Source organism: Anomaloglossus baeobatrachus, chromosome 3, assembly GCF_048569485.1.
Source record: "Anomaloglossus baeobatrachus isolate aAnoBae1 chromosome 3, aAnoBae1.hap1, whole genome shotgun sequence".
NCBI lineage: Eukaryota > Metazoa > Chordata > Amphibia > Anura > Aromobatidae > Anomaloglossus > Anomaloglossus baeobatrachus.
The window spans coordinates 377944493-377972291 of record NC_134355.1 but is presented as its reverse complement, the minus strand read 5'-3'; the positions used below and the strand labels follow the sequence as shown (position 1 = coordinate 377972291).

The window sequence follows — 27799 nt, the reverse complement described above, 5'->3', positions numbered from 1 at the left end:
CTTAGGCAGTGAACCCCTGGACCCTGTAGTAATTCTAGGGGTTCTGCTTAGTGTGTGGCTTGCCGTTACAGATGCGCGCCCTCGGATGCACATCCAGCTGAAGCAGGCACTGAGGTCGGTGGCCCCTCCACCTTACAGGCCCTATAGCAGTTGCATGGCTTGTCAGTATCGGTGGTATGCTGCAGCCATGCCTACTCGCCCAAACTGTCAATCAACAGGAGCCCACCACCCGTTGGCATGCAGGAAGCCAAAAGGAGTAGTGCACGCTGGAAAAACAGATCTTTTGACAACCCCTATAAAGTAAATATTATAGAGACAGAATAGGTTAAAATTAGTCAATGTATCATTTTATTAACCTCTTCAGTTAATTATACGTTTTAGAGCATTTTGTTACATTCAGATTGAACAAACCATCAGCATTGGTCATATAATTTAAGTTTACAATATACATACTAATTATAACTTTTACAGAATCTATGCCCTGGCTTAAACTAAACTAAATTCTAGCACAATATAGCACAATGCAAAAGTGCTAGGCTGGCAGTTAAGTGCTGCCTTTTCAGCTACAGTTAAATGTAGCAATCCAGGATGCATCTGCAAATTGAGTAAGTGTCGATTTACTGTGCTATAATCAAAGTGCAATTTTAAAAGGTGGGCGTTTTTTAATTAAAGTGATTCACATAACCTATTAATATTACACTGAAAATAGGGATCTGAACCGTATTTACAATAATTCAGTCAAATTCTTGATATGAATCGTGATAATTAAAAAAATAATAATAATTTAATAAAATTACTTCAGAAAAATGGTAACATAAAAAAAACCCATACAATAAACATTTAAAAGGAAACATGTCGTGATAATTTTACTGCCGAATCCAGTGATCTGGTTGTATACTACAGGTCCGGGTACAATAAAAATGATACCGGTTTTGTAGTAATCCATTGTACCAGCAGTGCGATTCATACACTCAGCGCAATGACACACCCACAATGCACTCACAGGCTAATTTGCATGTTGCTTCAAAGCTTCATTTCTCAGTGTTGGCAAAGTAGATAACTATAGAATAGGTATGATTTTTACCATTGTATTTGGAACTACTGACTATAGCCGTGACACTAGTTTCAGTAGAAAATCGTCCTGATAGGTTGTCATTAAACAGCCCTGACAGAAAAGGCATCTTTACATCAGTTCTATAACGCTAATTCTTCTATTTCATCTTCCACAGAGTTAACAGCATTTACCGCTGTCCATCCCGGAGTGTTCTGCAAGCGACCTCTACTGGAGCTGGAAAGTTTCCCATCGGCGGATAACAAAATATCTTTCCCTTTGATTTTGTTGCTTTGTTCCCAAGGTAAAGTGTTGCTGGAGTCCTGATGTGAGATTCTGCTGCTCGTTGAAATATGTCCATCTTGATCGCCAAATTTGTGGACAGGAGGCAAGGTAGCGTTAGAACTGTTTCCAAAAAGCTGCTCCATTAAATTAGTTTTTTTCTCTTTTTGTATGTCCAGCTTCGAGGTGCTTATAATGGGCTCCTCCAAGACTTCCTTCCTTTGATTATGTACACTTGATCTTCCCTTTCCAAAAGATGGAGTGTAACTTCCGAATGTGAACTCCCCATTGGTATCACCTGTGTTTGTATGACTCTGGACATCTCTTTTTGATTCTCGTCCTCCCTGGACTGGAAGGCCATTATGCAGTTTCTCAGTTGACTCTGAGAAGATGTACATTTTATGGTTTATATCAGCTGTTTCCATTTTTATGGAATTATCTTCATGAGATGTTGGCGCAGGTCTCGAGTTGTCAGAATAAAACGGGTCCTGGTTTTCTCTGTCAATTTCAAACATTTTTGCTAATAACAGCTCCTTTTTCAGCCGCTCTTCCTCATTTTTGTTTCCTTCTTTTATAGTTTTCTCTTTATTTAACAAATCTTTTTTCTTTCTTTCAAATTCTTCTTTTTCCCATTCTGTAAGGACAAAAAAAATAAAAATAAAAATGGACATATATCACAGAAAATTTGCTAGGTTCCCTGTATGTAATGCTGACCTATGAGGTCCCAGGTACAACCAAAAACCACGAGCAGTACTGGATGCATATCTAGAATCCCTGCTAACTGTCCCAGCATTTACTAGCATACACAAACAGATATTTAGAAAAAGTATTTCTAAAGGATTGTTTATCATAGGCTAATGAGGGCTGTGGCTAGTCGCAGGAGCGTTAGTTCCCTGGCTGTTCGGCCCACTTAGCATGTTAGCACGCTTCTGTGAGTGTGCTAATATGCTTTACAATGCCCAGCGTCATGGGAACATGATACAAAGCTACGCATGTGCGTGTTTGTACCAGTTAGCATTGAGCTCTTTTGATGACGGGTGTATACATCCTGGCTTCAAAGACGCTCAGTGTGCATGATCACAAGTCGTACGCAGTTCCGGTCATGCGCACTACTCAGAAGCCGGGTGTAGTATCCCAGCTTCAGAGAGGAGCAGCGCGCATGACCGGAAGTGCGGACGACTTCCGATCATGGGAAGTAAACCCAGAACATATATTTTGCAGTTTTTTAATCTTTCTTCAACAAATTCATGCTGTTAAATAACACAACATATTCTGGCTTTTACTGTTGATTATGACAGACAATTTCCTGATGGAATTTTGATGATCATCAGCAGCAGCACTGGTCTATAGATTTAGTTGCTGTTTTAGTGCCATAGGTCACGTTCTACTGAAAATAATAAAAACAGAGTTTTGACCCTCAAATAGCAATTCATAAAATTCTGACTGAGTTAACATCCATTAATTTTAATGTCGGTATAGATAAATACACTGCACAAAGTAATCCTAGTTCCATATTTCTGATCGATAAACGTGTCACTTCATATATCAAGGATATTCTTACCTTCACGTAGTTTCCTTGCTTTGTCCTCCAAGATTTTTTGCTCCCTATTTCTATTGATCTTCTCTTCTTGATCTTTTTTTCGTTCTGACAGTTCTTTTTCTCGTCTAAGTCTTTCTGCTTCTTGTTTCTCTCTTTTAATCTTTTCTGCTTCTTCCATGAATTGCTTTGCTAAATTGTCTTCTCCCTTTGGAAAAAAATAAATAAATAAATAAATAAATAAATAAATAATGAATTAGTGAATAAATGCCCACTAATGTCAAAAAGATTTAAAAAACAAAACTGTATTTGGGAGCATTTGTCATGAAAAATGAATCTCAGTTAAAAGGGAATCTGTCAGCAGGATTGTGCTAACTAATCTAGGAGCAGCTTAATGTAGACACAGAGACCCTGATTCCAATCAGTATTTTATCAGCAGTAGAAATGAGTGAACCCGAGGTTTGGTGTTCAGTGTTTATACTAAAACACAAACCTTACAAAAAACAAAAAAAACAAAAAAAACAACAACACAAAACAGTTCGGGTGCTTTACATATGCAAACCACTAGTGTGAGCATCACTGTGCTCGGGGCTCGGGGCAGTGTGATCCGCTTGCACTGTTTGAATGACTTGATCTGAGGGTAACAACATCATGATCAGATGGAGTGTGCCCAAAAAAAAAAAAAAAAAAAAAAATCCTGATCACCCTTCCTCGGAAGCGTTCTGTTTATGGCTGGCTGCATGTGGCCGGAGACCCGAAATGCCTAAGTAGTGACTTCCATTGGGATTCAGGTCAAGACCGGGTCACAAACTTAACTTTATTTCGTCCGGGTTGGCGACCTGAACTTCCACTGGTCCACTCATTTCTAATCAGCAGGACTAGGACTCATGTGCAGGCCAGTCAAGCTAATCTGTGTAACCCCACCCCCATCACTGATTGGCAGCTTGCTGACAATGCAGTGGACTTGGTAAGTAGAACACATCTGCTTTCCCCTTCCTTTCATTATTTTTTTCTTTAATATTTTTTTTGTTACCCGAGTTGCCGGATCATTACCTGTAGTTCCCTGAGACCTCTGGGCCCGGGTCAGTGCTCGGGTACTTTTGAACCTGTGGAGATCCGGACTGTCTGGGTCCGCCCATCACTAATTATAAACACTTATAGTCAGGCCAATTATGGAATTGCCCGACAATAAGCAAGGAGGCCGCTATACTACTTATGCCGATTATTGAAGGGTCCCCGGTGAGAGTAGGGTATATATTCCCCCGACCTCCGCGGGCGGAATATATAAAATCTCCCCGAATCTCACTGGCCTCCCCACAATAATCCTTGGCACAATTCGCTGCCACCAACCGATTTACGGTAACTATTAGCCGAACACACAGACGTGGGATTCAAGATCGAGATAACAGAACAGCCCAAGATTAATTATATAATTTAATCAGCCTAAAGCACACTAGAAACTACAATATATACAATAGGGAATCTACAGAATATACAGTTATGTCAGAGTACAGTTACAATCAAAGCATGGGTTACAAACAGGCATACACAGTTCCAGCAGTTACCTTGTTGCGTCTGGCCACAGGGGGGCGCTGTAGGCCAGGTTTCTAGGATCCTTCCCACAGATGTTTCCTACACGTGCCCCCAGCGAAAGGACACTGGAAAATGGCCGAAGTAGGGTTATCAACCTGGGCAATCCAGGTCCCCTCCTACCTTAGTGACCTCACAGGGAAGCACTGCCACTCCCCCTGCATGGATCAGAATTATCCAGCAAAGGGGATATTGGCCATAACTTTGCCTGGGAGCGTCGTAGGCAGACGCCAATGCTCTCATTGTGACAGTTATGAATTTAGCTACAGAACGAGGGGACTCATGACCTGTCTGCCAGTTCCCCATTGGCTGATATCACGCCTGGGGCATTTCCCAATGTCCTGCTCCCATAAAAAGGGTGTGCCGGCATCGTCCGCATGCGGAGACACCATTTTTATGGTTGCCATATTTATCGGAAATATGGCTTGCGAGATATGAACCATTTTTTACTGGAGTCGTTCTGTCTAGCTAGTTCCATAGCCTTGCTAATGAGATACAACTCTTGTTACAGGGTGACGGCAGGGAGTCATCCTGTGTCCATTGTTCCCACACCACCTCATTTCCATATCACAGGACATGGCCATGGAGGTGTAACACCTTCACAGATGCTGGACATTGAGAACAAGAAGGGAGGGGGCACTGCCAGGGAGTGATGAGAGATTATGACTGGAGTCATAATTCATCTTCATATCCCGGGATTTGCCTCACACCCCACCCCCATCACTGATTGGCAGCTTGCTGACAATGCAGTGGACTTGGTAAGTAGAACACATCTGCTTTCCCCTTCCTTTCATTATTTTTTTCTTTAATATTTTTTTTGTTACCCGAGTTGCCGGATCATTACCTGTAGTTCCCTGAGACCTCTGGGCCCGGGTCAGTGCTCGGGTACTTTTGAACCTGTGGAGATCCGGACTGTCTGGGTCCGCCCATCACTAATTATAAACATTCTACTGTAACTTGAATAGTCGATTCAAGTTAAGGCTACTTTACACACTGCGATATCGGTCCCGATATCGCTAGTGTGGGTACCCGCCCCCATCTGCTGCGCGACACGGGCAAATTGCTGCCCGTGCCGCGCAACAGCCGTCACACATACTTACCTGTCCAGCGACGTCGCTGTGACAGGCGAACCGCCTCCTTTCTAAGGGGGCGGTCCGTGCGGCGTCACAGCGACATCACTGAAGCGTCACTGAACCGCCGCCCAATAGCAGGGGAGGGGCGGAGCTGAGCGGGACGTAACATCCCGCCCACCTCCTTCCTTCCTCATAGCGGCCGGGAGGCAGGTAAGGGGAGCTTCCTCGTTCCTGCGGCGTCACACGCAGCGATGTGTGCTGCTGCAGGAACGAGGAACAACTTAGTTACTGCTGCAGTAACTATTTTTAAGAATGGACCCCCATGTCGCCGATTAGCGATTTTGCACGGTTTTGGAACGATGCAAAGAAGGGAATTTTGTTACTTACCGTAAATTCCTTTTCTTTGTCGCTCCATTGGGAGACCCAGACAATTGGGTGTATAGCTACTGCCTCCGGAGGCCACACAAAGTATTACACTCAAAAGTGTAAGGCCCCTCCCCTTCTGGCTATACACCCCCAGTGGGATCACTGGCTCACCAGTTTTGTGCTTTGTGCGAAGGAGGTCAGACATCCACGTATAGCTCCACTGTTTAGTCAGCAGTAGCTGCTGACTATATCGGATGGAAGAAAAGAGGGCCCATACTAAAGGGCCCCCAGCATGCTCCCTTCTCACCCCACTCTTGTCGGGTGTTTGTTAAGGTTGAGGTACCCATTGCGGGTACAGAGGCTGGAGCCCACATGCTGCTTTCCTTCCCCATCCCCTTTGGGCTCTGGGTGAAGTGGGATCTTATCGGTCTCCAGGCACTGAGGCCGTGCTCCATCCACAGCTCCTGGGAATCTGCTGGACATGGAGCGGAGTATCCTCAGGGACATGGCCCTGCTACGTTAAGGTACTCTGTGTCCCTGTGGGGACCGCGCACGGACACACGGCAGCATTGCTGGGTGTGTTAGTGCGCCAGGGACGGCGGCGCTGCCCGCACTAGTGCCATCGCACACTACAGCTTGCTGGGTGTGTTAGTGTATTAGGGGACTACCGCGCTAACCGCCGTTGCCATTTTTATTTCGGGCGCGGCTGGGACTTGTGGTGCGCCGGGGACTTCCGCGCCGACCAAGGCTTATATGCCGGCCGCGCTTATCACTCGAGTCCCCGGCTTGCGCGGCCTAGTCTCACTTCGTTTCCGCCCACAGACCTGCCAGTCAGGGTAGGGGCGTAACGCTGCACAGCACGGCAGCGCTGAGAGCTGGAGTATGCTTTGCATACTCCACCCCTCTCACTGGATGCACGGTGAATCCGGCAGCGCTGAGAGCTGGAGTATGCTTTGCATACTCCACCCCTCTCACTGTGTACACTGTGAAGCCGGATTCCCGCACTTTCTCAGGCACGCCCACGGCTTCTTCCTCTGCACAGGACGCCGGCAGCCATTCTTGTCAGTGTTTTCTGTAGCGACAGAAGAGACAAGTTTAGGAATCCCTGGCAGGGATTCGGATAGTCACACAACCGCTGTGACCAGGCGTTAAGCAGCACCTGTGGGGCTGACTCCACTAGTGCCGAAGTGCACATATACATATATGTTTATTCACTATGCATTGCACTGTTTAGCTGCATTTTTGTATATACCCTCCTTGATTGTGCGGAGGACATAACAGCATATTGTCTGTGTAAAACAGAGGTGCAGAAGCACATGTTTTCTATGCAGCCGGTACAGCATGTATGGCTATATGGCCGGCAGTGTACATAGACCCCCATTGTATACTACGGAGTCTCTGCTAACCGTCCAGGACATGGGGACGGTGCCTGCAGTATTTACTGACAGATTTTCTGAGACTATGGCTATGATACTAGAAGCCTTGCAGTCCAGACAAGTCTCTCAAATCCATGGCCACTGTTCACATTATCCATGGTCCCCCTCAGTGGGAACAACTTTGAGCTCCGAGGGGTCATGTGCTTCCCAGAGTGACGGCTCTGACACGGACGACAGTCCCAGATAGTCTGAGAGGCTCACTATGAGCGGCCATCGACTTCATCACACTAGTCAGGGTCCCAGCAAGCGGACTCTCTGTGTGATGTGGCGGAGATAGCTGCTCAAGATCTAATCCTGAGACCGCTCTCAATCTGGATACACCTGATGGTGACGCCATAGTCAATAATCTCATAGCGTCCATCAATAGAATGTTAGTTATTTCTCCCCCAGCTCCTCCAGTGGAAGAGTCAGCTTCATAGCAGGAGAAATTCCATTCACGTATCCCAAGCGTAAATTAAATACTTTCCTTGACCACCCTGACTTTACACAGGCAGTCCAGGAACACCACGCTTATCCAGTTAAGCGCTTCCCCAAACGGCTGAGGATACACGTTATCCCTACCCCCTGACGTGGGCAATGGCTGGACCCAGTGTCCCAAGGGGCATCCTCCAATCTCCAGCTTGCAGCTAGATCCATAGTTGCAGTGGAAGATGGGGCTGCACTTAAAGATGCCACTGACTGACAGAGGGATCTCTGGTCGAAATCCATCTATGAGGCTATCGGCGCGCTGTTAGCTCCAGCAGCCGTAGAGGCACCCCAAGCTACTTCAGCTTGTCTTACACAGATGGACACGGTCACACGGACATCTGTTCCGCAAGTGTCATCCTTAACCGCTCAAATGTCTGCATTTGCGTCTTAGGCGATTAATGCTGTCCTGGACTCTACGACCCGTACGGCAGTGGCGTCCGCTCACTCCGTGGTTTTACGAAGGGCCTGGGTGTTAACTGAATGGAAGGCAGATTCTGCTTCCAAAAAAGGGCTTAACCAGTTTGCCTTGTTCTGCTGACCGACTGTTTAGTGTGCGTGAGATGTAATCATTAAACAGTTCAAGAGTAAGGATTCTTCCTTACCTCAGCCCAGACAAAACAAACCCCAACATACCAAGGGACAGTCGGGGTTTTCGGTTTTTTCAAGGCTCGGGCAGGTCCCATTTCTCCTCGTCCAAAGAGGACTCAAAAGGATCAGAGGAGCTCAGTTTCTTGGCGGGCTCAGTCACGCCCAAAAAAGACAGCCTGAAAACCCACTTCCAAGAGGCTTCCTCATGACTTGCGGCCTCCTCTCTCCGCATCCTCGGTCGGTAGCAGGCTCTCCCGCCTTGGCGATATTTAGCTGTCACAGGTCAAAGACCGTTGGGTGAGAGACATTCTGTCTCACGGGTACAGGATAGAGTTCAGTTCTCGTCCTCCAACTCAATTCTTCAGAACTTCTCCACCTCCCGACCGAGCCGACGCTCTTCTGCAGGCGGTGGGCACTCTAAAGGCACAACGAGTGGTGACCCCCGTTCCTCTTCAGGAACAAGGTCACGGTTTTTACTCCGAATTATTTGCGATGCCAAGAAAGGACGAGTATTTCCGTCCCGTTCTGGATCTAACACGGCTCAACCAGCTCGTGAACACCAGGCGGTTCCGGATGTAATCCCCCGCTCCGTCATCGCCTCAATGTTTCAAGGAAATTTCCTAACATCGATAGACGTCAAGGATGCTTATCCCCACGTGCCGATTGATCCAGAGCTCCAGCGTTTCTACGCTTTGTTATAAGACGCGAACACCTTCAGTTCGTAACCCTGCCTTCTGGCTGGCGATAGCCCCACGGGTCTTCGCTAAGGTCATGCCAGCAGTAGTACCAGTCCTGCAATCTCAAGGTCACTCTGTGATCCCGTGTTTGGGAGATCTACTTGTCAAGGCACCCTCTTAAGGAACATGCCAACACAGCCGAACGTTGCGCTGGAGACTCTCCAGAGTTTCGGGTGGATCATCAACTTTTCAAAGTCAGATCCGACCCCGGGCCAATCACTAACATATCTAGGCATGGAGTTTCATACTCTCTCAGCGATAGTGAAGCTTCCGCTAGACAAACAGCGTTCACTACAGACAAGGCTGCAATCTCTCCTTAGGATCAGTCGCACACATTGAGACGCCTCATGCACTTCTCACGTAAGATGGTAGCAATGGCGGCAGTCCCTTTTGCGCAGTTTCATCTGCGTCCACTACAATGGGACATTCCCCGCCGATGAGACGGGAAGTCGACGCCCATCGACAGAGACGTCTCCCCTTCTCAGGCGGCCAAAGAATCTCTACGGTGGTGGCTTCTTCCCACCTCATGGTCAGAAAAAAGGTCCTTCCTACCCCCATTCTGGGCGGTAGTTACGACAGGCACGAGTCTATCAGAGTGGGGAGCAGTTTTTTCTCCGCCACAGGGCTCAAGGTACGTGGATTCAGCAAGAGTCCACCCTTCAGCTCAATGTTCTGGAAATCAGAGCAGTGTATCTTGTCCTACAAGCCTTCCAGCAGTGGCTGAAAAGCAAGCACATCCGAATTCAGTCGGATATCTCCACAGCGGTGGCATACATCAACCACCTCGGAAGAACACGCAGCCGGCAAGCCTTCCAGGAAGTCCGGCGGATTCTAACGTGGGTAGAAGACACGGCATCCACCATATCCGCAGTTCACATCCCAGGCGTGGTAAACTAGGAAGCAGACTTCCTCAGTCGCCAGGGTATGGACGCAGGGGACTGGTTTCTTCACCCGGACGGGTTTCAGGAGATCTGTCGCCGCTGCGGGATGCCGGACGTCGACATAATGGCGTCACGGCACAACAACTTTGTTCCGGCTTCATAGCACAGTCTCACGATCATCGAGCTCTGGCGGCGGACGCCTCAGTTCAACATTGGTCGCAGATTGGCCGAGGAGGTCGGGGTTCCCGGATCTGTGGTACCTCACGGTAGGCCAACCGTGGCCACTACCAGACCGACCAGACTTGCTGTTTCAAGGGCCCTTTTTTCCATCTGAACTCTGCGGCCCTGAACATGACGGTGTAGCCATTGAGTCCTGGATCCTAGCGTCTTCAGGGTTATCTCAGGAGTGGTTGTCACCATGACGCAGCCCAAGAAGCCAACGTCCACCAAGATCTACCACAGATCGTGGAAGATATTCTTATCTTGGTGCTCTGCTCAAGGAGTTTCTCCCTGGCCATTTGCATCGCCTATTTTTCCTTCCTTCCTACAATCTTGGTTGGAAAACAGTTGGTCGCTCAGCTCCCTTAAAGGACAAGTCTCAGCGCTATCTGTATTTTTTCAGAAACGCCTAGCCGACTTCCGCAGGTATGCACGTTCCTGCAGGGAGTTTGTCTTCTCATCACTCCGTACAAGCGGCCATTAGAGCTCTGGAGTCTGAACAAGGTTCTAATGACTCTCTTGAAGCCGCCTTTCGAGCTTTTGAAAGTTGTTTCCCTTTCCGTATTTCACAGAAAGTGGCCTTTCTAGTAGCGATCACGTCTCTTCAGAGAGTGTCCGAGCTAGCAGCGCTGTCATGCAAATCTCCATTCCTGGTCTTCACCAGGACAAGGGGGTTCGGCGTCCGATTCCGGACTTTCTCCCTAAGGTGGTATCCCACTTTCATCTCAATCAAGATATCACCTTCTTTGTGTCCTCATCCAGTCCATCAATTTGAAAAGGATTTGCATCTGTTGGATCTGGTGAGAGCACTCAGGATCTACATTCCCGCACGGCGCTCCTGTGCCGCCCGGATGCACTCTTTGTCCTTGTCGCTGGTCAGCGTAAGGGGTCGCAAGCTTCCAGATCCACCCTGACTCGGTGGCTCAAGGAACCAATTCTTGAAACCTACCGTTCTGCTAGGCTCCCGGTTCCCTCAGGGCTGAATGCCCATTCTACCAGAGCCGTGGGTGAGTCCTGGGCATTACGGCACCAGGCTACGGCTCAGCAGGTGTGCCAGGCACCTACCTGGTCGAGTCTGCACACTTTTACCAAGCATTATCAGGTGCATACCTACGCTTCGGCAGACGCCAGCCTAGGTAGACAAGTCCTTCAGGCGGCGGTTGCCCACCTGTACGAAAGGGCTGTTTGACAGCCCTACCACGAGGTATTCTTTTACCCACCCAGGGACTGCTTTTGGACATCCCAATTGTCTGGGTCTCCCAATGGAGCGACAAAGAAGAAGGGAATTTTGTATACTTACCGTAAATTCCTTTTCTTCTAGCTCCAATTGGGAGACCCAGCGCCCGCCCTGTTTTCTTAGGGTTTTTTTCGGTACACATGTTGTTCATGTGAATGGTTGCAGTTCTCCGATGTTTCTTCGGATTGAATTGGTCTTTAAACCAGTTATTGGCTTTCCTCCTTCTTGCTTTTGCACTAAACTGGTGAGCCAGTGATCTCACTGGGGGTGTATAGCCAGAAGGGGAGGGGCCTTACACTTTTGAGTGTAATACTTTGTGTGGCCTCCGGAGGCAGTAGCTATACACCTAATTGTCTGGGTCTCCCAATTGGAGCTAGAAGAAAAGGAATTTACGGTAAGTATACAAAATTCCCTTCTTCTTCTAGCTCCTATTGGGAGACCCAGACGATTGGGGTGTATAGCTACTGCCTCCGGAGGCCACACAAAGCATTACACTAAAAAGTGTAAGGCCCCTCCCCTTCTGGCTATACACCCCCCGTGGGATCACGGGCTGCTCAGTTTTAGTGCTAAAGCAAGAAGGAGGAAAGCCAATAACTGGTTCAAACAAATTCACTCCGAAGTAACATCGGAGAACTGAAAACCGTTCAACATGAACAACATGTGTACCCGAAAACAACCAAAAATCCCGAAGGACAACAGGGCGGGTGCTGGGTCTCCCAATAGGAGCTAGAAGAAAAGGAATTTACGGTAACAAAATTCCCTTCTTCTTCGGCGCTCCATTGGGAGACCCAGACGATTGGGACGTCCAAAAGCAGTCCCTGGGTGGGTAAAGAAATACCTCATGTTAGAGCTGCAAAGACAGCCCTCCCCTACGGGGAGGCAACTGCCGCCTGCAGGACTCTTCTACCTAGGCTGGCATCCGCCGAAGCATAGGTATGCACCTGATAATGTTTGGTGAAAGTGTGCAGACTCGACCAGGTAGCTGCCTGGCACACCTGTTGAGCCGTAGCCTGGTGTCGTAATGCCCAGGACGCACCCACGGCTCTGGTTGAGTGGGCCTTCAGCCCTGATGGAACCGGAAGCCCAGCAGAACGGTAGGCTTCAAGAATTGGTTCTTTGATCCATCGAGCCAGGGTGGTTTTGGAAGCCTGCGACCCTTTGCGCTTACCAGCGACAAGGACAAAGAGTGCATCCGAGCGGCGCAGGGGCGCCGTGCGGGAAATGTAGATTCTGAGTGCTCTCACCAGATCTAGCAAATGCAAATCCTTTTCATACCGATGAACTGGATGAGGATAAAAGGAAGGTAAGGAAATATCCTGATTAAGATGAAAAGAGGATACCACCTTAGGGAGAAACTCCTGAATGGGGCGCAGCACTACCTTGTCCTGGTGGAACACCAGGAAGGGAGCCTTGGATGACAGCGCTGCTAGCTCAGACACTCTCCGAAGAGACGTGACCGCTACCAGAAAAGCCACTTTCTGTGAGAGCCGTGAAAGTGAAACATCCTTCAGAGGCTCGAAAGGCGTCTTCTGGAGAGCAACTAGTACCCTGTTTAGATCCCATGGATCTAACGGCCGTCTGTACGGAGGGACGATATGACAAACCCCCTGCAGGAACGTGCGCACCTGAGAAAGTCGTGCTAGACGCTTCTGAAAAAACACGGATAGTGCCGAGACTTGCCCTTTAAGGGAGCCGAGCGACAAGCCCTTTTCCAACCCAGATTGCAGGAAGGAAAGAAAAGTAGGTAACGCGAATGGCCAGGGGGATACTCCTTGTGCAGAGCACCAGGATAAGAAAATCCTCCACGTTCTGTGGTAGATCTTAGCAGAAGTGGACTTCCTAGCCTGTCTCATGGTGGCAACGACCCCTTGGGATAATCCTGAAGACGCTAGGATCCAGGACTCAATGGCCACACAGTCAGGTTCAGGGCCGCAGAATTCCGATGGAAAAACGGCCCTTGGGACAATAAGTCTGGTCGGTCTGGTAGTGTCCATGGTTGGCCGACCGTGAGATGCCACAGATCCGGGTACCACGACCTCCTCGGCCAGTCTGGAGCGACGAGTATGACGCGGCTGCAATCGGATCTGATCTTGCGTAGCACTCTGGGCAAGAGTGCCAGAGGTGGAAACACATAAGGGAGCCGGAACTGCGACCAATCTTGCACTAAGGCGTCTGCCGCCAGAGCTCTTTGATCGCGAGACCGCGCCATGAAGGCCGGGACCTTGTTGTTGTGCCGGGACGCCATTAGGTCGACGTCCGGCACCCCCCAGCGGCGACAGATTTCCTGAAACACGTCCGGGTGAAGGGACCATTCCCCTGCGTCCATACCCTGGCGACTGAGGAAGTCTGCTTCCCAGTTTTCTACGCCCGGGATGTGAACTGCGGATATGGTGGATGCCGTGTCTTCCACCCACATTAGAATCCGCCGGACTTCCTGGAAGGCTTGCCGACTGCGTGTCCCTCCTTGGTGGTTGTGTATGCCACCGCTGTGGAGTTGTCCGACTGAATTCGGATCTGCTTCCCTTCCAGCCACTGCCGGAAGGCTAGTAGGGCCAGATACACTGCCCTGATTTCCAGAACATTGATCTGAAGGGTGGACTCCTGCTGAGTCCACGTACCCTGAGCCCTGTGGTGGAGAAAAACTGCTCCCCACCCTGACAGACTCGCGTCTGTCGTGACCACCGCCCAGGATGGGGGTAGGAAGGATCTTCCCTGTGATAATGAGGTGGAAAGAAGCCACCATTGCAGAGAGTCCTTGGCCGTCTGGGAAAGGGAGACTTTCCTGTCCAGGGAAGTTGACTTCCCGTCCCATTGGCGGAGAATGTCCCATTGAAGTGGGCGCAGATGAAACTGCGCAAACGGGACTGCCTCCATTGCTGCCACCATCTTCCCTAGGAAGTGCATGAGGCGCCTTAAGGGGTGCGACTGACCATGAAGGAGAGACTGCACCCCTGTCTGTAGTGACCGCTGCTTGTCCAGCGGAAGCTTCACTATCGCTGAGAGAGTATGAAACTCCATGCCAAGATACGTTAGTGATTGAGTCGGTGACAGATTTGACTTTGAAAAGTTGATGATCCACCCGAAAGTCTGGAGAGTCTCCAGCGCAACATTCAGGCTGAGTTGGCATGCCTCTTGAGAGGGTGCTTTGACAAGTAGATCGTCCAAGTAAGGGATCACCGAGTGTCCCTGAGAGTGCAAGACTGCTACCACTGCCGCCATGACCTTGGTGAAAACCCGTGGGGCTGTCGCCAGACCAAATGGCAGAGCTACGAACTGAAGATGGTCGTCCCCTATCACGAAACGTAGAAAACGTTGGTGTTCTGTAGCAATCGGCACGTGGAGATAAGCATCTTTGATGTCTATTGATGCAAGGAAATCTCCTTGAGACATTGAGGCAATGACGGAGCGGAGGGATTCCATCCGGAACCGCCTGGCGTTCACATGCTTGTTGAGCAGTTTTAGGTCCAGAACAGGACGGAACGAGCCGTCCTTTTTTGGAACCACAAAGAGATTGGAGTAAAAACCTTGCCCTTGTTCCTGAAGAGGAACAGGGATCACCACTCCTTCTGCTCTTAGAGAGCCCACCGCCTGCAGAAGGGCATCTGCTCGGTCGGGATGTGGGGAAGTTCTGAAGAACCGAGGCGGAGGACGAGAACTGAACTCTATCCTGTACCCGTGAGACAAAATGTCTGTTACCCACCGGTCCTTGACCTGTGGCAGCCAAATGTCGCCAAAGCGGGAGAGCCTGCCACCGACCGAGGATGCGGAGGGAGGAGGCCGAAAGTCATGAGGCAGCCGCCTTGGAAGCGGTTCCTCCGGTTGCTTTCTTGGGGCGTGAGTGAGCCCGCCAGGAATCTGAGCTCCTTTGCTCCTTCTGAGTCCCTTTGGACGAGGAGAATTGGGCCTTGCCCGAGCCTCGAAAGGACCGAAACCTCGACTGCCACCTCCTCTGTTGAGGTTTGCTTGATCTGGGCTGGGGTAAGGAGGAGTCTTTACCCTTGGACTGTTTAATGATTTCCGCCAATTGCTCACCAAACAGTCTGTCTACAGATAATGGCAAGCTGGTTAAACATTTTTTGGAAGCAGAATCCGCTTTCCATTCCTTTAACCACAAGGCTCTGCGCAAAACCACAGAGTTGGCGGACGCCATTGAGGTACGGCTCGTAGAGTCCAGGACAGCGTTGATAGCGTAAGTCGCAAACGCAGACATTTGCGAGGTCAAGGACGCCACGTGCGGCACTGATGGACGTATGACAGAGTCCACCTGCGCCAGACCAGCTGAAATAGCTTGGAGTGCCCACACGGCTGCGAATGCTGGAGCAAACGACGCGCCGATAGCTTCATAGACAGATTTCAACCAAAGGTCCATCTGTCTGTCGTTGGCATCTTTAAGTGAAGCCCCATCCTCCACTGCAACTATGGATCTAGCCGCAAGCCTGGAGATTGGGGGATCCACCTTTGGACACTGGGTCCAGCGTTTGACCACGTCAGGGGGAAAGGGATAACGTGTATCCTTAAGACGTTTGGAGAAACGCTTGTCTGGATAAGCATGGTGTTTCTGGACTGATTCTCTGAAGTCAGCGTGGTCCAGAAAAGTACTCAGTTTACGCTTGGGATACCTGAAATGGAACTTCTCCTGCTGTGCAGCTGCCTCTTCTGCTGAAGGGGCTGGGGGAGAAATATCCAACAGTCTATTGATGGCCGCTATAAGGTCATTTACCATGGCGTCACCATCAGGAGTATCCAGATTGAGAGCGGTCTCAGGATTAGACTCCTGACCACCCTCCTCTGTCTCATCATACAGAGACTCGTCTCGCTGAGACCCTGACCAGCGTGATGACGTGGATGGTCTCTCCCAGCGAGCTCGCTTAGGCTGCCTGGGACTGTCATCCGAGTCAGAGCCTTCAGCCTGAGATGCCTGGGACCCCCTAGAAGCACGGATTAGCTCCAACTGAGGGGGACCGGGGAACATTGACACAGCAGTGTCCATGGTCTGAGTAACTGGCCTGGCCTGCAAGGTCTCTAGGATTTTTGTCATAGTCACAGACATCTTGTCAGCAAAAACTGCAAACTCTGTCCCCGTCCCCGGAACAGGGTTCACCGGTGACTCTGCCTGGGCCACTACCACCATAGACTCCGGCTGACGAAGTGGCACAGGGACCGAACATTGCACACAATGGGGGTCATTGGAACCTGCCGGTAGATCAGCCCCACAAGCGGCACAAGCAGCGTATACAGCCTTTGTCTTGGCACCCTTGCGTTTTGCGGATGACATGTTGTTGTCTCCTCAGAGCAATATAGGGTATACAGCCAAGAAGCGACCTTACAGTGCAAAATATATATATATATATGGTACAGAGAAAAAAGTACACAAATATAACACTGTGGCACTAGTGGGGCCAGCACTAATGTGCTGCTTACCGCCCGCTTAACGCGGGTGTGTGGTCGCCCGAATCCCTTGTCCGGGTCTCCCAGAGCCTGTGTCCGTTCCCCAGCCAGACTGCATGCAGGAATGGCTGCCGGCGTCCTGTGGAGAGGGGCGGGCCCTGGGTGTGTTCAGACGAAAAGTGGGAAACTTGCGTCCCACTGTGCCCAGTGAGAGGGCTGGAGTATGTAAATAAGACTCCAGCCCTCGGCGCTGACTATAGAACAGCGTCTCTCCCTTTCCCTGATTGACAGGGTGGGGGCGGGAACGAAGCGGAGCTAGGCCGCAAAAGCCGGGGACTAGATTTATAAGCGCCGCCGTCCGGTCGGCGCGAAGTCCCCGGCGCACCACAAGTCTCAGCCGCGCCGCCGCTCCAGGGGCGGCCGGCGCGGCGGTCCCCAACACATAAAGTCCCTCAGAGAAGCTGCAGTGACTGTAACCCGCGCGCGCAGCGCTACTGTCCCCGGCGCACTAGCACACCCAGCAAGTCTGGAGTGTGCGCGGCCTGTCCATACGGGGACACAGAGTACCTGAATGTTGCAGGGCCTTGTCCCTGAACGGTACCCCCGCTCCGTATCCAGCAGGTTCCATGGGTCTGTGGATGGAGCCCGGCCTCAGGGCTTGGGGGCCGGTAAGATCCCACTTCCTCAGAGCCCCTCAGGGGGATGGGGAAGGAAAGCAGCATGTGGGCTCCAGCCTCCGTACCCGCAATGGGTACCTCAACCTTAACAAACACCGCCAATAGGAATGGGGTGAGAAGGGAGCATGCTGGGGGCCCTATATGGGCCCTCTTTTCTTCCATCCGATATAGTCAGCAGCTACTGCTGACTAAACAGTGGAGCTATGCGTGGATGTCTGACCTCCTTCGCACAAAGCTTGAAAACTGAGCAGCCCGTGATCCCACGGGGGGTGTATAGCCAGAAGGGGAGGGGCCTTACACTTTTTAGTGTAATGCTTTGTGTGGCCTCCGGAGGCAGTAGCTATACACCCCAATCGTCTGGGTCTCCCAATGGAGCGCCGAAGAAATCGCTTATCGGTGTCACACGCAACGGCATCGCTAATGCGGCCGGATGTGCGTCACAAATTCCGTGACCCCAACAACTCAGCATTAGCGATGTCGCAGCGCGTAAAGCCCGCTTTTGTAAGACTTTTGTTATTGTTGTTCACGTTTTTGACATTGTTCCCAAGTAGCTGCCAATTTGTTTTTATCCTTTTTGTATGGTAAGTTTTGTTTTTTTTTTTCAGGGCTTGGGAATAAATAGTATTTAGAGAGTTAACCTGAAGTATATAATCCACATTTACTCCCTGCAGTGTTAAATAAAGAGAGATCTACCGTATTTTTCGGACCATAAGATGCACTCTTTTTCCCCCAAATGTTGGGGGAAAGTTGGGGGTGCGTCTTATGGTCTGACTATAGGGCTGCGGCCGGGAATGAGGGTGCTGCGGTGGAGCGGGTCATCAGGGGCATGAGCAAGCAGTAGCAGCGCCTGCCGTGACCACGTGGGCCCGCTCATTACATATGCACGCCCATCTTCCCGCCCATTTCTCAGCGCAGAAGCCGGCGCTGACAGGTGGGCGGGAGGACGAACGGGGATGCGCGCATAGTAAAGAGCCGGTCCGCATGATCACCCCTGGCAATTACAGCCTGGAGTGATCATGTGCGGCTGTATTCACTGCCCCCCGCGCGGCGTCGTCGTCATCATCAGCGCGGGGTGCAGTGAATCAGTGTACTCACCCGTCCCCGTGTGATGAGCCGTCCCCCTGCATCACGCGATGTCTTCCTGTTTGTGCCGGTCATCTGATCTGTGCTGAGCTGGTCAGCTGATCGGCACAGACAGGAAGACATCGCGTGCTTCAGGTGCTTCACAGTAACTAAAGCAATGTGGAAGGAAAAAAATGAACATTTTACTTTTTGCAACAAAATATTTTGCCTCAAATATTGCATTTCACAAGGGTAGCAGGATTAAATGAACCCCCAAAATTTGTTGGACAATTTCTTCTGAGCACGAAGATACCTCATATGTGGCGAAAAACCACTGTTTGGGCACAAAGCAGGACTTGGAAGGGAAGGAGCGTCATTTGACTTTTTGAACAGAAAATTAGCTGGAATCGTTAGCCGCACCATGTTGCGTTTGGAGAGCCCCTGATGTGCCAAAACAGTGGAGCTCCCCCACTTTTGACCCCATTTTGGAAACTAGACCCCTCATGGAATTTATCTAGATGTTTATGGAGCAGTTTGAACCTCTAGGAGCTTCACAAAAGTTAATAAAGTTGAGCCGTGAAAATAAAAAAAATAATAATTTTACCACAAAATTGTTACTTCAACCAGGTAGCTTTTTTTTTCACAAGGGTATCAGGAGAAAATGCACCATAGAACATATTGTGCAATTTCTCCTGAGTACACAGATACCTCATATGTGGTGGAAATCAGCAGGGTTCGTAAGACAAGGAGCGTCATTTGACTTTTCAAACGCAAAATTAACTGGAATAATTAGCGTATTCCATGTTGTGTTTGGAGACCCCCTGAGGTGCCAAAACAGTAGAGCTCCCCCACATGTGAGCCCATTTTGGAAACTAGCCCCCCCATGGCATAAACAAAAAAAGTCACGGATGTGCTGCAAAAAAAGGGGGGGAGGGACTAGCCGGGATGGAGAAAAGAAGACCTGTCCAAAGTAGAGTACGGCTGCAGGACGCTTGCTGATCAGGTACCTAATTGTTCAAGTTTTGTCTTTTTTTTTTTTTTATTTGGGGTGCACAAAAAAAAAAAAAAAAAAAAAGCAAAAACTCGAGCAACAATTACGTACCATGATCAGCCAATCACGTAGCTGATCAGCACTTGGCGGCAAGCAGGGGGGTTGGGTGGAAATGGGGAGTGGGAGTTGGGATTGGGGATAGTTAGAAAAGAACCATGAACAATACTTACAGGATGGATCAGAACATTAGCAGGATCACAGGAGAGATGGCGGGGCAGCAGATGGGGGGGCAGCGGCACATAAAGGAAGCATCGGTGGATGTGAGACGGCGGCGGCTGGGAGAGGGTGGCTGCGGATGGGAGAGGGCGCAGTGGATGCAGGAGCGGCGGAGGATGGGGGGAATGGGGGGGGGGGGGATAGGGGGGAAGGGGAGGTGAGATGGGGATAATTACCTTACAGGATGGATCTAGGCAGCAGATGAAGGAGGCAGCAGATCGGGGAAGGTGAGACGTGGGAGAGGGGGCAGCAGATCACAGGGGTGAGAGGCGAGGAGAGAGCGGACAGCAGATCACAAGGGTGAGAAGCGAGGAGAGAGCGGACAGCAGATCACATGGGTGAGAGGCGAGGAGAGAGCGGACAGCAGATCACAGGGGTGAGAGGCGAGGAGAGAGCGGACAGCAGATCACAGGGGTGAGAGGCGAGGAGAGAGCGGACAGCAGATCACAGGGGTGAGAGGCGAGGAGAGAGCGGACAGCAGATCACAGGGGTGAGAGGCGAGGAGAGAGCGGACAGCAGATCACAGGGGTGAGAGGCGAGGAGAGAGCGGACAGCAGATCACAGGGGTGAGAGGCGAGGAGAGAGCGGACAGCAGATCACAGGGGTGAGAGGCGAGGAGAGAGCGGACAGCAGATCACAGGGGTGAGAGGAGAGGAGAGAGCGGACAGCAGATCACAGGGGTGAGAGGAGAGGAGAGAGCGGACAGCAGATCACAGGGGTGAGAGGAGAGGAGAGGAGAGAGCGGACAGCAGATCACAGGGGTGAGAGGCGAGGAGAGAGCGGACAGCAGATCACAGGGGTGAGAGGCGAGGAGAGAGCGGACAGCAGATCACAGGGGTGAGAGGCGAGGAGAGAGCGGACAGCAGATCACAGGGGTGAGAGGCGAGGAGAGAGCGGACAGCAGATCACAGGGGTGAGAGGAGAGGAGAGAGCGGACAGCAGATCACAGGGGTGAGAGGCGAGGAGAGAGCGGACAGCAGATCACAGGGGTGAGAGGAGAGGAGAGAGCGGACAGCAGATCACAGGGGTGAGAGGAGAGGAGAGAGCGGACAGCAGATCACAGGGGTGAGAGGAGAGTGCGGACAGCAGATCACAGGGGTGAGAGGCGAGGAGAGAGCGGACAGCAGATCACAGGTGAGAGGTGAGGAGAGTGTGGTCAGCCGATCACAGGGGTGAGAGGGGAGGGGGCAGGCAGCCGATCACGGGGGTGAGAGGTGGGGGTGCGGGCAGCAGATCGGGGAGAGCCGTGGCAGATGGAGGAGGGCGGCGGATCGGGAGTCTTTTCGCCGGTTTGATATAGTACAATGGCAGAGCGGCAACTTCCGGGTCCCATGCTCCGGTCACATAACAGCATGGGACCGGAGCTTAATCGCCCTGCCATTGTACTGTACACACTGTACCGGCGTGCTCAGGACCGACAAGTCAAGCTGAGGGGGGGCGGTCACCGGCAACAGGTCCACGGTGATTGGAGAGATCGGTCACAAGGTCGGTCTCTCCAATCAAAGCTGCTGGAGCTGGGCGAGGGTGATCCAGTGAGGTCACCCAGCTCCAGCCAATGGCCAGTCCTACAGCTGCACTGACAATGGCTGGATTTCAATGTTTCAGCCATTTTCAATGGTTAAAACATTATAGTGGCTGTGATTGGCTGACGAACGCCGCTCAGCCAATCACAGCTTCCATAGGTCTGGGGAGGAGGCACCACCCCTCCTGAGGTCAGGCACAGGTCCCATCCTATCCGAATCTGCGGTTTGTGTGAACCAATCGCAGTCAACGGGGCTCCGGTGCCGCGATTTCGCCATGACAAATTCATCCGTCATGGGTCTTTAAGTACCAGGGCACCATGACGGATGAATCCATCTAAGGTCGAGAAGGGGTTAAGAGAAGAATTTTGCACATGGAGTTTCTTGGTAGCCTTGAATCCTTCTTCATAGCAACTCACCTTTTCTCCTAAGTTATTTATAATCCTATGAATAGATGATTTAGGGGCAATCTTCCAAACAGCAATGTTGCTTATAAAGCCCTTTTGATGCAAAGCAATGATGACTGCATGAGAATCTTTGGAGGTGACCATCGTTGACAGAAGAAGACAATCCTTAAAAGTGAACCTGTCAGCAGCTACATGCTGCCCAAAGCACAGGTCTCCAGCAGCTTCTCCCTGCCTGCTGACAGTGACTGACAAGTCTCTACCTATACGCAGTTTCAGAGATAAATATACATGGCTGTGATGGTACTGCTAGTGGCTGATACAGTCTGCCCACGGTTTGGGAAGCGTGTATCAACTGACAGGTTCACTTTGAAGTACCAGTCTGCTCTTATAATGCAATCAACATGACAAAGTTAGATTAGCTGCCATGTCCTCATTAACGCATTATACTGAGCTACCGAAAAGATCACAGAAATTACTCACATTTTTGTAATTCATCTGATCACGCTCCATACTTTAGAGTTAATGCAAATTGCCAGTTTAAAATCTGAAGCACAAAATATAAAAAAATAAACTTAATTTGTGTCACTCAAAACTTTTGGCCACAACTCTAGGTTTTCTTTTTCAACATCCACCTGTTGATTAAATACACTGATATAATTTATTACACAAATAATTTATAGCAGTCCTATGCACTGGTTCTCTGCATTCATATATTGCCCTTGGAGATTATGATTTAAGCAGGCTTTACACGCTACAACAAATCTAACGATGTGTCGGCGGGGTCACTTTAGAAATAAAGATTATTATTATTATAAGTGACGCACATCCGGCATAGTTAGTGTTGTTGTAGCGTGTGACAGCTACGTGCGATTGAACGTAAAACAGTTCATCGCATACACGTCGTTCATTTCCATAAAATTGCACGTCGGCTTGTTCAATGTTCCCGAGGTACCACACATCGCAGTGTGTGACACCCCAGCAACGATGAACAGATCTTCTGTGTCCCGCGGCTACCGCTGGCAATGCGGAAGGAAGGAGGTGGGTGGGATGTTTACATCCTGCTCATCTCTGCCCCTCCGCTTCTATTGGCCGGCTGCCGCGTGACGTCGCTGTGACGCCGAACGTCCCTCCCACTCCAGGAAGTGGATGTTCGCCGCCCACATCGAGGTCGTATGGAAGGGTAAGTACGTGTGACAGGAAAATCCAGCGCAATCCTTAGGTCATTTTAAAAAAAAAAAAAAGATATATTCTGATTTTATTTTGTTGAACTTGTTAAAAAAAAACAAAAAAAAAACCAAACAAGCAGATATGCAGCAGATTATAGTGATAATACAACGCGTTTCAACGTTATGTCTTATTCATGCTCCATTTAATGTATACGCAGCTATAGCATTACTCCGTCCTAGGTGCATTACTTTACATTTATCAACATTAAATCTCATTTGCCAAGTATCTGTCCATTCATACATCTTATCCAGATCGTTTTGTAATATTGTACTATCAAGGTCAGTTTTTAATATCCTACATAGGTTGGTGTCAATCCCATCCACAAGGTCATTTAAAAGATTAAAAAGAATCGATCCTAGCACAGATCCCTGCGGCACCCCACTGCTGATTACAGCCCATTTAGAGAATGTACCATTTATGACTACTTTTTGTTTCCTATCTTTTAGTCAATTCCTTGCCCAGTTGCATATAGTTTCCCCTAGTCCTTGTTTCTGGAGCTTTAGTATAAGGCTATTATGTGGTACAGTATCAAATGTCTTTGCAAAGTCCAAATAAATCACATTGGCTGCATTGCCAATCTCCAGATTTGCACTTACCCCCCTCATAGAACCCCAACAGGTTGGTTAGACACGATTTATCTTTCATGAATCCATGCTGTCTGTCAGTTATATTTATTTCTGCAATATATATTTGCATGTCATCCCATAAAATGCCATCAAAAACTTTACATACTACTGATGTGAGGCTTACTGCACGGTAGTTGCCTGGATCCACCTCCTTACCTTAAATATCAGTACCACATCAGCAATCCTCCAATCCTGAGGAACCAAAACTCAAATTTTTATTTAATTCTAGTTTTACTGAAACACTGGGGGCTGTCATCTTTGATTTGCTGTGAGTAACGACAGTTCAATACGGTAGCACCCTGGGCATAGAAAAACAGTTCTCAGGCTCTGATCCCTATACTTAACACAGAGACCGCTTCTGCTGTGAAATGGACGTGCCCCCTGCGCTGTACAGATCAGCGTCATCTTTATGGAGCCCACAGCGTATGCTGTATGCTGCACTTTCCCCCTGTCACCTGTTCGCGATGTGTGAGTACCGGCTCCGGGCCGACGCTATACTCCCCCCCCACCCCCACCCCACATCCTTACAACGCTCTGCCCTCCTCCCGCCGCTCCCCCCGGCCTTCGCGCTCTCCCCACCCCGGCCTCCGCTGCCACCTCCGCCCCCCCTCGCCACTCCCATGTGTTCACCTCGGGCCGCCGCTCCTACGGAGTACTGCGGTATACGGAGGAGCACGGAATACTACAGAGCGCAGTATACAGCGGCGCACGGAATACAACAGAGCATGGAATACAGCGGAGTGCGGTAGATGGAGGAGCATGGAATGCAAGCGTGCGTGTGGCCGAGCATTGTGGGTGGGCGTGCGTGGGGCAGAGCGTTGCTGGTACGGGGTGTGCAGAGCGCTATGTAGGGAGCACTATGCAGCTGTCCTTTGTAACACTTTAGACATTAGGATAACTTTGGGGCCACCAACAAAATGGCTCCGCACTGTAATCCTAAACTTTATCTTCCCTTATCCTTTTGGAAACTTCCAGATTGGAAGGGGGAGGCGTGTCATCACACACAAGAGAGTCAAGACAGTATGGCACATAGAGTCCAAATCCTTAATATAATCGCTGAAGAAATCTGGCACTCAGACAAGAAAATGCGTGGTAATAGGTGCTTTATAGCGCTCCTCCCTGACAACGTGCTCACATTATCACATTGCGCTGAATGCGGTGTATTCAGGTTATATTACTAACGCTGTGTGATTCTGATGAAGGTTTTATAAATGACCGAAATGTCAAACTTAGATTACCTGTAATCACCTGTTCACACATTGAGTTATATTAAAGCACCTATTACCACGCAGCTTCTTGTCTGAGTGCCGGATTTCTTCAGCGATCACACACAAGAGCAGATTCCACCCACTTTTACTGCAGTTGTAATGTGAGCTAGTTCTACAGTAGGATTTCAGCAGCTGCTCCCCCTAGTGTTTAAAAGTGGAAAATATCAATCTTTTGAATTTTTTTTTATATTTTGCCCAACTGAAAATAATAATATTTAAAACATTAATACTTTAAATTTTTTCAGCTATTGGAATTTTTTTTTTATGACACCTTTCCTTTAAAAGGTTCCAAAGGAGAAAATAAAGTACAAATAAAATAGGATTGTACTGTAAATAATATTTATAAAAGTTCCATTTACCAGAATGTCCTGCTCACTCTCTAATTTATCTTCAGTTAGAACTGGAGGTGGGGTAGGAGGAGGAGGGAAGTCCATCCATGAGGCAAAGTCATTGGTCTGAACACCTACGCTAATGCTATGGCTCATCCCTATGAAGAAAACAAGAGTTTCATATATCTTATACAGTGTATTATACTCTTATTAAAGCAAAATTTCTATACACTTTCCATGAAAGAAATCGCTTACCTTTTTTCCTAGGTGTAATCTCAGTGTCCTTTTTAGGTGAAGGTTTGGACAAGCGCAAAGCATATATATTTTTTACATCAAGTGCTCTTTCTTTATCCTATGAGGGAAAAAAAAAACCTTCTTAAAATATGCAATACACAACTAAATGCTTCTAGGTTTAAGAAGTATAAAATATGAAAATTGCAGAAATTATTATTTATATATCATTTCTAACAAAACGATCAAAACCACAATTCCCCTGAATAGTATAATTTCATTAACCTCTTCACGACCGGCCGATTATGCGCTTTCCTTTTTTTTGCCATTCTTCCTCCGAGAGCCGTAACTTTTAATTTTTCCGTCAAAATAGCCATGCGAGGGCTTGTTTTTTGCGGAACGAGTTATACTTTTAAATTAAACTAATTAGTTTTACTACATCGTGTACTGAAAAAAGGCAAAAAAAATGAAAGATTGCAAAAAAAGTGCAATTGAACAATTGTTTTTGAGATATTTTATTCACCATGTTCCATATATAGTAAAACCGATGTGTCGGTGTGATACCTCAGGTCCGTACGAGTTCGTAGACAAACATGTATAGGTTTATTTTCTTCAGCGCTCTATTGGGAGACCCAGACGATTGGGGTATAGCTACTGCCCTCTGGAGGCCACACAAAGCACTACATTAAAAGTGCAAGGCCCCTCCCCCTCTGGCTATACCCCCCCCGTGGTATCACGGGTTCTCCAGTTTTAGCTTTGTGTGCGAAGGAGGTCAGACATTCCATGCATAGCTCCACAGATTTTAGTCAGCAGTAGCTGCTGACTGTTTCGGATGGAAGAAAAGAGGACACATATAGTGTCCCCAGCATGCTCCCTTCTCACCCCTGGATGGTGTTGTAAGGTTGAGGTACCTATTGCTGGTACAGGGCTGGAGCCTGACATGCTGTTTTCCTTCCACATCCCCTGGTAGGGCTCTGTGGAAGTGGGATCCTGCCGGCCTCTCAGCTCTGATGCCGGGCTCCATCCACAGACCCATTAGAACCTGATGGAGACGGAGCAGGAGTACGATCAGGGACAGGCCCTGCATCATACAGGTACTCTGTGTCCCCGGCAGGCACAGACACACTCCGGGCTGGCTGGGTGTTGTAGTGCGCCGGGGACCGCAACGTGGAGTTAGTGTCCCTACAGATTACTGGGGGACTTTTTTTTTGTGTATGGGAACGCAGCGCCGACCCCCTCTGGACCGGGCGGCGCTGCTGTGACTTGTGGTGCGCCGGGGATCCGCCGTCCGCGCTTTTACGGCGGCGGCGGTTATAAATTTAGTCCCCGGCTTTTTGGGCCTAGGACGCCGGCAGCTCCGTTTCGTTCCCGCCCCCACCCTGTCATTCAGGGTAGGGGAGAGACGCTGTTCGCTAGCAGCGACGAGGGCTGGAGCCTGTTTTACATGCTCCAGCCCTCTCACTTGGCACAGAGGGAAGCAGGCTTCCCGCTCTTGGCCAGGAACGCCCAGGGCCCGCCCCCCTTCCTCTCTCGAGACGCCGGCAGCCATTACATGCATGCCTGGCTGGAGGAAGGACGCAAGGCTCTGGGAGACCTGGACTAGGGGCTATCTGGCGACCACACACCCGCTTTTTAAGCGGGCGGTAAGCGATTTTTCTGTGCTGGTCCCTCTAGTGCCTCACTGTGTATCAGTGTACTGGGTACAGATATATAGATATTGTATTTCTTGCACTGTGAGGTGCGCTTCTGGCTGCATATCCCAGATCGCTCTGTGGAAGCAGCAACATGTCATCCTCAAAACGCAAGGCGGCCAAGGCAAAAAGGGCTGTGTATACTGCGTGTGCTGCATGTGGGGCTAATCTACCAGCAGGCTCCGATGACCCCCATTGTGTGCAATGCTCCGACCCGGTGCTGCTTCGCCAGCCGGAGTCAGGAGAGGTAGCGACCCAGGCTGAGACGCTTGTAAGTTCTGCCCCGGTGACAGGGACGGACTTTGCAGTTTTTGCAGATAATATGTCTGTGTCTATGGCAAGAATCCTTGAAACCTTGCAATCTATGCATGGGACGCAGTCTCTGGGCACGGCGAGGCCTCTGTCCTCAGGTCCCCCTTACTTGGAATGTATCCAGCCCACAGGGGGGTCCCCGGCTTCACAGGCCGAGGATTATGACTCAGATGATGGCCCCAGCCACCCTAAGCGAGCTCGCTGGGAAAGACCCTCGACGTCTTCACACTGCTCAGGGTCTCAGCGCAATCAGTCTCCCTGTGATGTGTCTGATGAGAGTGATCAGGAATCCACTCCTGGAACCCCTCTCAACCTGGATACCCCGGATG

At 49.7% G+C, this 27799-nt stretch overlaps 1 protein-coding gene across 1 annotated transcript in view; it reads right to left on the bottom strand.

Annotated features, from left to right (window-relative positions):
• Window positions 1-339: 339 nt before the first annotated feature.
• Window positions 340-27799, bottom strand: part of LCA5 (lebercilin LCA5) — a 62999-nt gene continuing 35539 nt past the window's right edge. The window contains exons 5-8 of the mRNA XM_075340175.1: window positions 25492-25588; window positions 25267-25394; window positions 2895-3078; window positions 340-1967 (exon numbers count right to left, since the gene is read on the bottom strand). Of these exons, the coding sequence (XP_075196290.1) occupies window positions 1195-1967; window positions 2895-3078; window positions 25267-25394; window positions 25492-25588 (1182 nt within the window). The 3' untranslated portion in view covers window positions 340-1194. The remainder of the gene's footprint in view (window positions 1968-2894; window positions 3079-25266; window positions 25395-25491; window positions 25589-27799) is intronic.